Here is an 11,560-nt window from a genome sequence, read left to right as displayed (position 1 = left end):
GAAGTGTTCTAGGCCCTAAAGCCAGCTGACATCTGGGCTGTTTGGTAGCAACCTACATATGGTTTCCCACTATTCTCCACTGCCCATCACCATAATGGTAGGCATATCTAGCTAAAAATAAGCTCTCTGTTGAGAGGTTAGCAAATAGAAATGACATTTTAAAAAGTTCCAGTAATTTTCCTTAAATTGGTTTTGCTTTATTCCATTACAGGCAGGGCAGTGAGAGGTGGCGGGGGTTAAATACATTCTCAATCTGGGACAGGAAGAGAAGAGTAGCAAACCAGGTAAACATGGTCAAGACATCATTGATTTGTTTTATCTGTCAACACAGAAAAATGAGTAATCAATTATGTTCAATTCTGCCAATAATCAGTCATATAGATCTTTCTCACTAAATAGATTCCTTTTTCCCTGCATACATTTGTACTTTTTCTATACATGTCAATATTGATATAGATTTGTAATATACCTGTTATCATAGCCATTTTCTATGTTATTCTATTTTCATTTAATATTTTTTTATAATAATAATTTTAAAAAAAGACAGGAAACAAGACATCTGCATTTAAATAATGACAAATAAGACACTGCTGTACATGTTATGGTGAAAAGGGAATGTGGCATCTTTCTATCGTGGTGCTGATAACACCTACACTGGGCCGTGACCCACTGCAGCAAAGCTATTTCACACTGGTTGTTCAACACTGTGCTGGCAAAGTAGAGACTACTGTGAGAGCATGGATTTGTGTGGTGTCAAACTGTAATCTGGTCACAGAGAGGCCTGTTGAGTGATACCACAGCAAAGCCATTTCTAAGAGTACAGCTTCTATAGGTCGCCACATTAACCCCTTCAGAATGGCTGTATTGTATCAGAGGTCACTGTAATGACCCCACTTCCTATTACAGAGTCTGTCTCTCTGCCATTACCATGGCAGCTAGTGGAGGCTGCTGAGGGGAGAACGGCTCATAATAATGGCTGGAACAGAGCGAATGGAATCAAACATATAGAAACCATGTGTTTGATACCTTTCCACGAATTCCGCTCCAGCTATTACCACGAGCTATTACCCCAATTAAGGTGGCACCAACCTCCTGTGATGTTGACACCCAGTACTTTTTCACTTGGACAGAGTTATTTTCCCACAGAGATATTCCCTTATTTTGAGAGTCGGCTGAAATGCACCAGCCTTTCCCAGCAACTGAAAGCCGAACTCATAGAACGCAAACCAAACTGTTACAAGAGTAATAATAAGGATAATAATATCAATAATAGTAAGAAACAACAGTAATAAATATGTAGTATGTCTGATCCAACAAATACAACTGATATGAAATATGTTTGTAAAATGTAGTGAAAGTGGCCACTACAACCCGTACAGTTCAACCTCAATATGCTTGAGATTAACCAGTTTAAAGGGAACCAAAGACATAGAAGTCATTGACATAATTGTGTACCTCAGCAAGACCCCTTTAAGAGGAACAATCTCCTACAGTGCATCTCATGTTTTTTTAGCATAATTGGCTTGGTACAAACACTTGGAGAGAGACATGTTTTGGGAGATATGTGCCATGGCAGTGTTGTAGGGATAGCTTCCTCATCCTCTCCAGGGTGTATTAACACCGTTTGAACGGGAATAGACTGATTGGCTATTAAAAGGGAGCGATACCAAAATGTATCTTCTCCCTCTCAGAGTTAAACTTGAAACCTGTATCTTTGTTTTGTGAAAGTGTACATTTTGCAGTATTTCACAAACAAACAATATCACACTTTATAAATACATTTGGCAATACATTTTTGGGCAAAAAGGGGGCAAATTGTGCATTTTGATGTGTGTGAGATGGTCTGTATGTTAGTAAGAGTTACTGACTGACAAGTGAGTTCTGTTTAAAAAAATAAATGAATACTACATTCCTCATGCTATAAAAGACAACCAAAGACTAAAAACCACATTCTTAACATGTCACAATCACTGTTTTAAGACGCATCAATTCTCTATGATCTACACTCCTTCTCTTCCACACTGTAATTTCCTGATAGACCTGAGAAACCAAACCATAACGTCTTCTCTCTCTCTCCTCTCTATTGTTCAGCATCTGTCTCCGTTTTTTTACTTTCCTGATATTAAAGATGAATAAGCTTTAGGCACTGATGAGGGAGGAAGGTGAGTTATGTGCCAATGAAAACCCCACCTAGTGTCTAACTCCTCCCTATCCCTGTTCAGTTGTCTCCCATTTGATAAAGTCACGTCACTGCAGGGCTGTATGCTACCATGGGTTGATGTGAGATAGTGTGTGTTGGAATGACAGTCAGTGGTGAGGCTATTCACCCCAAAGCAGAACAGGCCCCTGGCATGCAGACAGAGATTAAAATGTATTATTACAATAGTAGTGAAAATGCTTTACACAGCTTTTGACACCTGAAAATGGAACAAGAGTTTTTCATCTCAGTCTTATTCATTATGGTCTGCCATGTCATGTCTTTGTAAGGTACTGTAACAGCATAGCAGATTGCATTCCATCGCATGCATGTTCAGTGATACTTTATCAGATAGATGCAGCAACGGAATAAGGAAAGAGGAGAGAGAAAGAGTCATGGAGGGACTGAGTGGGCCACTATACCATAGACGCCAGTGTGTTTTCCTCAGGGTAGGGACAGGGAGTGGAGGTTCGTAGTGAGTGAGTGGGAGGAGGTGCTCCGTCAGCGGGAGAGAGGTCATTGAGCTCACCAGAGGAAGAGAGGGGGAATGAGGGTGAGAGGGAGATGCCAGAGGAAGGGTCAGCAGATCCAGCAAAGGTACGCGGGGGCTTGGGGACCAGGTTAGGCTCCATTGTGGCCCGAGCCAGAAGCTGTGTATCGTCCCCCCTCTGTCCTTCCCCTGGCCCCTCTCCCTGACCATATGACCCCCGACCGGACTCAGACTCCCCGTCTGACAACTCCAGAGGCGGTGAGCCACTGCCATCCAGCCTGAAGAGAGAGTCCAGGTACTGTGCAAACTCCAGCACTGCCTGGCTAGGGTTGCCGTTGGACAGCTGGGCTGGAGGACTGGAGGGCGGCTGTGACTCTCCTGTCTCTGTTTCCCACCCTTCTGCCTCTACTCCCTCCTCCTCCCCATGGCTGATCCGTGGGTTGTGGGGAGCGTTAGGGGTGCTGCCTGGGCTGTAAATGCCAGGCATTTGATGGCAAGGGGCGGCACAAGGCTCTTTTTGTGTGAAAGGCTGACCTATGACACTCTGGGCCAGTGGTGTTGGGGAGTGGTGGCCACTATAGCGCGGGGTGGAAGGGGAAAGGCGCATGGGGTAGTCTGGGGTGGAGCCGGATCCCAGAGGAGTGAAGTAAGGTCCTGCCTCTCCCAGCTCGTGCTCTGGGGTGGCCTGGTAGAGGCAGTCGGCAGCCAGCAGCTCAGTGCGGGAGCTGAGAGAGGGGTTCTCCTCAGGGATAGGTGCATTCAGTTGGAAGGGAAGGCACCCCAGCATGGGCGAGCCCCTGAGTGCAGCTGAGGAGCGTCGGGAGTCCAGGCTGTAGAGGGACTCTGCATCTGACAGGCTCTCCATCACAGCCAAGGGGGCGTGGCGGTCCCTCAGCTCCACAGTAAGGCGCTCCCTGGCCCCCTGCAGAACCACTGACACTTGGGGAGGGGGGCACTCCGCAAAGCCATCCAGTGATATCTCAGAGCGAGCACAGGAACTGAGAGGGAAAGAGGAGGAGCGCAAAATAAAGGGGGGAGATTAGAGGGGAGGGAGGGTGTGGTAACAGATTCACCAAATAGAGGAACATATGTTTTTTTTTAAAAAATGGGTCAGAGTAACAAGTGAAATTATTTAATGAAATAAAAATAGGATAGAATGGAGGCAGAAATTGTAAGGGGTCAAGTAAGAAAAAGGTAGAATACAGTAGGAATAATAAGATGGATGTGAGTAAGGGGGGTATTATAGAGAGTAGAGATGATAGAGTGATAGAGGAGAGGGGTTGGAGCACAGAGGGGTAAGAGAGAGGGGTAAAGGGTTAAGGTTACACTTCACAAATCATTACCAGTAGACTAGACTACTTCGGTTCTCCAGGGGCTAAACCAGAGGGGAGTGAGGGGGGAACTGTACTACCATACGTTGCCACTGATCTGGAGTCAGACCAATGACTGTGGGTCAAAGAGTGAGGAGCGTGCATGGGAGAAAGGTACAGTGGCAGAGTTAATGCTGTCATGCTTTACTTATCTGAACACATAGAAGAACAAACTTTGAAGGACTAGGTACATTCTTGCAGACTCTTGCACATATCGTACATTCAACGGCCAAAATAAAGGAAACACCAACAAAGTGTCTTAATAGGTTGTAGGGCCAACACGAGCCAGAACAGCTTCAATGCACCTTGGCATAGATTCTGGAACTCTATTGGAGGGATGCAACAATCAATTTCATGCTCATCCACCATTCAGTGGATAGGGGTCAGAGCCATGGTAGCTAAAATGTAAAAACAGCCTGCACAGCATTTTTAGACATGACCCTAAGCATGATGGCATGTTAATTGCTTAATTGACTCAGGAACCACACATGTGGAAGCACCTGCTTCAATATACTTTGTATCCTTCATTTACTCAAGTGTTTCCATTATTTGGGCAGTTACCTGTACACATGCATGAGATTTTGATTATACAGTCAGTCAGTCATACATGTTCCCAGTCTCTGCCCAGACCCTCCCAAAGCTCCACCCATATCCCATTGGACTAACCGAACGCTGCTGTTCCTGCGGTGTTGGGTGGTTGGGGTGGGTTGTTGGGAGGCAGGAGGCGGGGCGGCTTCCATGAAGATGGTCTCTGGGTTCAGGTCCACCTCGGTTGGGCTCACCATTACCTTAGCAGCCGACAGCAGGGCTGTCTTCCCTTTATTATAGTTCTCCAGCACCTGTCAATAACACGGTAGGAGGAGCAGTCAATTTACTGCTACCAGCATTGTTGACATTATTGACTGATTTGGAGGCTCTGGAAGGACTGAAGGAGGGAGAGCAGTAACAGTAAGGATAATTTAAGTGCTGTAGAACTGGAATTGCCTGTATATGTGACAGGTAGGCTAGTACAGGAAAAAGTGAATGTTAAGATTATTGAAAACAAGGCATTGAAGACAAGTCAATACTGTGTCAAGTGATGGGAAAGATGAAGGTCAGAAACACTAAGTCCATCCACCCTCATTTGTTTAAGCATGGTACTTGAATACTGAACAAACCTGAATAGCACAGGTAAACACCAAACCCGAGTAGATACCAAAGTCATGCACTATACCCCTAGATACAAATCTCAGACTTTCACCTTACATGTTGCTGCACAAGTATTCCATAATATGTAGGCCTACGCAGATGTATGTGTGGTGTGTACACCCTAAGTAGGTTACTCATCTAAACTGATGAAAAAGAAGAGAGCAGAGAGAGCACAGACAACAGTTACTACACATTCATGGTAATCACATCACCACACAGAGAGCACAGACAACAGTTACTACACACTCATGGTAATCACATCACCACACAGAGAGCACAGACAACAGTTACTACACACTCATGGTAATCACATCACCACACAGAGAGCACAGACAACAGTTACTACACACTCATGGTAATCACATCACCACACAGAGAGCACAGACAACAGTTACTACACACTCATTGTAATCACATCACCACACAGAGAGCACAGACAACAGTTACTACACACTCATGGTAATCACATCACCACACAGAGAGCACAGACAACAGTTACTACACACTCATGGTAATCACATCACCATACAGAGAGCACAGACAACAGTTACTACACACTCATGGTAATCACATCACCACACAGAGAGCACAGACAACAGTTACTACACACTCATGGTAATCACATCACCACACAGAGAGCACAGACAACAGTTACTACACACTCATGGTAATCATATCACCACACAGAGAGCACAGACAACAGTTACTACACACTCATGGTAATCACATCACCACACAGAGAGAGCACAGACAACAGTTACTACACACTCATGGTAATCACGTCACCACACAGAGAGCACAGACAACAGTTACTACACACTCATGGTAATCACGTCACCACACAGAGAGAGCACAGACAACAGTTACTACACACTCATGGTAATCATATCACCACACAGAGAGCACAGACAACAGTTACTACACACTCATGGTAATCACATCACCACACAGAGAGAGCACAGACAACAGTTACTACACACTCATGGTAATCACATCACCACACAGAGAGCACAGACAACAGTTACTACACACTCATGGTAATCACATCACCACACAGAGAGCACAGACAACAGTTACTACACACTCATGGTAATCACATCACCACACAGAGAGAGCACAGACAACAGTTACTACACACTCATGGTAATCACATCACCACACAGAGAGCACAGACAACAGTTACTACACACTCATGGTAATCACGTCACCACACAGAGAGCACAGACAACAGTTACTACACACTCATGGTAATCACATCACCACACAGAGAGCACAGACAACAGTTACTACACACTCATGGTAATCACATCACCACACAGAGAGCACAGACAACAGTTACTACACACTCATGGTAATCACATCACCACACAGAGAGCACAGACAACAGTTACTACACACTCATGGTAATCACATCACCACACAGAGAGCACAGACAACAGTTACTACACACTCATGGTAATCACATCACCACACAGAGAGCACAGACAACAGTTACTACACACTCATGGTAATCACATCACCACACAGAGAGCACAGACAACAGTTACTACACACTCATGGTAATCACATCACCACACAGAGAGAGCACAGACAACAGTTACTACACACTCATGGTAATCACGTCACCACACAGGTAAATATGTTATTTGTCTTTAATGAGTTAAAACACAAAATGAAAAAAAGCATTATTCAAAAACATACAATATCATTAATAAATATGAAAACATGTGGATCACAAGCCATGCATTTTCTTAAACACATTGTGACATGGAATACAACATTACAACATGAAAATGACAAATGGCTATAATGAAACATGAAAATAAATGATAATGGGAGTTAACATTGAACAAACATGGATGGTATTGGTATGAAAGCTGTGTGTAACAGGAAGAGATGGACAGAGAGGGATGTGAATAAAAACAGTCAGCTAATGATGGGTGTCAATCAGCACAGAAAAAACTAAATGAAGTACAGTACTTTTCTGGACATAATTATAGCACATACTGAGAACCAGGTGAAAGACCAATAAGACAGCAAGCAGCATGACCTTAATATTTCCATAGCAACAACAACAGAAAAAGGCACATCAACACCCCAGCAGCACCATAGGGGACACAATCAGAAACAAAGCCACCAAGATCAAATACTGTAAAACAAATCAACCAGTAGGTGCATCTCCCACAGCGCAGAACAGTACCAGGGAAGTACTGTTCTGCCTCCATGACCAGTGATTGACTTGGACTTAAATAGGTGCTGGAACTCATTTTGAGAGCTGGTACTGTTCACATTTAGGTGCTTGAGCTAGGACAATGAGCACAAGCAGTAGAAAATGTGAGGTGCAGGTATTCAGCTCTAGTGAGCTACTGCCCAAGTCAAGCACTGACCATGACTAATAGACAATCACGTTCTCCCTCTTTGTAACGAACCCATTGAGATATATTATTAGGTCAATTTATCTTTTGACTAATTATATCAATGAATTGAGCATAAACGAGGGCTAGCGTAGTGCTCCATAATCTCACTAATATAAAGTGAACTGGTCTGAATGGTGGGAGGTTATTTCAGGCTGGTCAATCTGTACAAGTAGTCATCACTGTCTGGTAACAGGCTACTCTAATTTAAAACCAGCCATTAGAATCTATTTGATGTGACCACACAGTCTACAGGAGCCTGGTTGCCAGTCTGTTTGTGCCATCATGCCAACTGTGGGGGAATCAGAGGACTCAGAGACACTTAGCACATCCTCCTTACTCAGGACACCTTGAGCTGCCAATTTGCAACAGCAGGAGGCCACAAGGAATAACGAGGAGGGGTTAGTGTTGGAGAAATGGGGGTAACCATGGAAACCTCACTGCATCTAGAGAAAAGCGTTTATTAGTTAGTAAGTAGGGTGTGAGGTGGTTTCTCAATCTGAACAATTTGAAGCTAAAGCAAAGAGCAAGACAGGGTTTGTAAGACTGAAGAGGCAGAAGAGGACTGTGAGCTGGAGAGGCCAGAAGATTTGGGATAGGTAGTGGGAGGGTGGTGGATGGTGGATTTGAAGAGTCTACTTGGGTAGATGAAGGGGTATTGGATGGTACAGGTTCAGAGGGGCTTGGTGGAAGGGTACACCTGTAAGAGGAGGGGGTCTGTCTGCCATGATTGTGGGGGAAAGGGTAGGTCTGTTTGGGGGATACGTGATGCTTGAGGGAAAGAGAGTGGGTGTGACAGAGGTGTAGAGAACAAGTCAGTTTTCTGAGTAGAGGGGCCATTCGATAATTGGGAGACGGCGGGTTGGTCTATGTGGGAGACGGCGGGTTGGTCTATGTGGGAGACGGCGGGTTGGTCTATGTGGGAGACGGCGGGTTGGTCTATGTGGGAGACGGCGGGTTGGTCTATGTGGGAGACGGCGGGTTGGTCTATGTGGGAGACGGCGGGTTGGTCTATGTGGGAGACGGCGGGTTGGTCTATTTGTGGGGAGGTATTTGATGGTTCAGTGGGGGAAAGACTACCCATAAGAGGAGGGTTAGAGTGTGTTTGGGGAACAGATGCGGTATCTGTAAGAGGGGTAGATGGCAGCTCTATTTTGGGGGTAGAGGGACAATCTGAAAGAGAACAGGGAGAGGAAAGGTCTTTGCGGGTATCAGAAGATGTATTTGAAAGAGGAGAGAAAAAGAGTGGGTCTTTCTTGGTATCAGAAGAGCTATCTGAAAGAGGAGAGGGAGAGAGTGAGTCTTTGTGGGCGTTAGAGGAGGTATCTGAAAGCAGAGGTGTAGAGGGCAGCTCTGTTTCAGAGGTTATGACCACAACAGCTGGTTGGCCCTCATCCTCCATCTCCATTGGCTCTGCACCTGCCTGCTCAGAACTGAGACCAAATGGTTCCAGTACCTGCAGAGACATCATACATAAGTATCACACAGACATACAAACACACCACTGCAGTTTCAATCACACAACACCATGCTTACACCAATACCCAACACACAGCAGACACACTCCAACACCAATGCAGTTCCATTAGAGTAACCTCAGTATTGACTAAGCATGTAGTGCCTGTGGAGCAGACCAGACAGAACATCCAGCACACCGTCAGTGAACAGCACCCTTCACCAGCTACAGCACAAGAAAACACTAGGTTAGTTCTAACTATTAATTGAAAACATACAATTGTTAGGAAGGATTTTACAGACAGAAACCCACAAACACATTTATACATACAGTTGAAGTCAGAAGTTTACATTACACTTAGGTTGGAGTCATTAAAACTTGTTTTTCAACCTCTCCACAAATTTCTTGTTAACAAATTATAGCTTTGGCAAGTCGGTTAGGACATCTACTTTGTGCAGGGCAAGTAATTTTTCCAACAATTGTTTACAGATAGATTATTTCACTTATAATTCACTGTATCACAATTCCAGTGGGTCAGAAGTTTACATACACTAAGTTGACTGTGCCTTTAAACGGCTTGGAAAATTCCAGAAAATGATGTCATGACTTTAGAGGCTTCTGATAGGCTAATTGACATCATTCGAGTCAATTGGAGGTGTACCTGTGGATGTATTTCAAGGCCTACCTTCAAACACAGTGCCTCTTTGCTTGACATCATGGATAAATCAAATGAAATTAGCAATGACCAAGTCTGGTTCATCCTTGGGAGCAATTTCCAAACGCCTGAAGGTACCACGTTCATCTGTACAAACAATAGTACGCAAGTATAAACACCATGGGACCATGCAGCTGTCACACCACTCAGGAAGGAGACGCGTTCTGTCTCCTAGAGATGAACGTACTTTGGTGAGAAAACTGCAAATCAATCCCAGAACAACAGCAAAGGACCTTGTGAAGATGCTGGAGGAAACAGGTACAAAAATATCAATATCCACAGGAAAAAAGTATATTGACATAACCTGAAAGGTCGCTCAGCAAGGAAGAAGCCACTGCTCCAAAACCGTCATAAAAAAGCCCGACTACGGTTTACAACTGCACATGGAGACAAAGATCGTAATTTTTGGAGAAATGTCCTCTGGTCTGATGAAACAGAAATATAACTGTTTGGCCATAATGACCATCGTTATGTTTGGAGGAAAAAGGAGGAGGCTTGCAAGCCAAAGAATACCATCCCAACCGTGAAGCACGGGGCTGGCAGCATCATGTTGTGGGGGTGCTTTGCTGCAGGAGGGACTGGTGCACTTCACAAAATAGATGGCATCATGAGGCAAAAAAATAGTGGATATATTGAAGCAACATCTCAAGACAACAGTCAGGAAGTTAAAGCTTCATCGCAAATGGGTCTTCCAAATTGACAATGACCCCAAGCATACTTCCAAAGTTGTGGCAAGGACAACAAAGTCAAGGTATTGGAGTGGCCATCACAAAGCCCTGATCTCAATCCTATAGAAAATGTGTGGGCAGAACTGAAAAAGCGTGAGAGCAAGGGAGGCCTACAAACCTGACTCAGTTACACCAGCTCTGTCAGGAGGAATGGGCCAAAATTCACCCAACTTATTGTGGGAAGCTTGGCTACACAAAACGTTTGACCCAAATTAAATTTAAAGGCAATGCTACCAAATACTAACTGAGTGTATGTAAACTAATGACCCAATGGGAATGTGATGAAAGAAATAAAAGCAGAAATAAATAATTATCTTATTATTCTGGCATTTCACATTCTTAAAATAAAAGTGGTGATCCTAACTGACCTAAGACAGGGAATTTTTACTAGGATTAAATGTCAGGAATTGTGAAAAAACTGAGTTTAAATGTATTTGGCTAAGGTGTATGTACAGTGGGGCAAAAAAGTATTTAGTCAGCCACCAATTGTGCAAGTTCTCCCACTTATAAAGATGAGACGCCTGTAATTTTCATCATTAGGTTCACTTCAACTATGACAGACAAAATGAGAAAAAAATCCAGAAAATCACATTGTAGGATTTTTTATGAATTTATTTGTAAATGATGGTGGATAATAAGTATTTGGTCAATAACAAAAGTTTCTCAATACTTTGTTATATACCCTTTGTTGGCAATGACAGAGGTCAAACGTTTTCTGTAAGTCTTCACAAGGTTTTCACACACTGTTGCTGGTATTTTGGCCCATTCCTCCATGCAGATCTCCTCTAGAGCAGTGATGTTTTGGGGCTGTTGCTGGGCAACACAGACTTTTAACTCCCTCAAGATTTTCTATGGGGTTGAGAACTGGAGACTGGCTAGGCCACTCCAGGACCTTGAAATGCTTCTTACGAAGCCACTCCTTCGTTGCCCGGGCAGTGTGTTTGGGATCATTGTCATGCTGAAAGACCCAGCCACGTTTCATCTTCAATGCCCTTGCTGATG

At 44.0% G+C, this 11,560-nt stretch overlaps 1 protein-coding gene across 8 annotated transcripts in view; it reads right to left on the bottom strand.

Annotated features, from left to right (window-relative positions):
- Positions 1-175: 175 nt before the first annotated feature.
- The window catches only part of LOC110526536 (diacylglycerol lipase-alpha), a 46,899-nt gene continuing 35,514 nt past the window's right edge, over positions 176-11,560 (bottom strand). For 4 of the 8 annotated variants that reach the window (XM_021607583.3, XM_090238799.1, XM_036980919.2 and 1 more), the window contains 2 exons: positions 4,724-4,896; positions 176-3,685 (listed from right to left, as the gene is read on the bottom strand). In XM_021607583.3, coding sequence (XP_021463258.2) covers positions 2,614-3,685; positions 4,724-4,896 — 1,245 coding nt within the window. In that variant the 3' untranslated portion in view covers positions 176-2,613. Of the gene's footprint in view, positions 3,686-4,723; positions 4,897-6,883; positions 9,116-11,560 lie in introns of those variants that run through there. The other 4 variants (XM_090238800.1, XM_090238802.1, XM_090238801.1 and 1 more) reach the window with 1 other exon arrangement.

This window comes from Oncorhynchus mykiss, chromosome 6 (assembly GCF_057628025.1).
Source record: "Oncorhynchus mykiss isolate SJ-2025 chromosome 6, ASM5762802v1, whole genome shotgun sequence".
Classification (NCBI taxonomy): domain Eukaryota; kingdom Metazoa; phylum Chordata; class Actinopteri; order Salmoniformes; family Salmonidae; genus Oncorhynchus; species Oncorhynchus mykiss.
The sequence above is the reverse complement of the archived record's forward strand: the minus strand, read 5'-3'. Positions and strand labels throughout refer to the sequence as shown.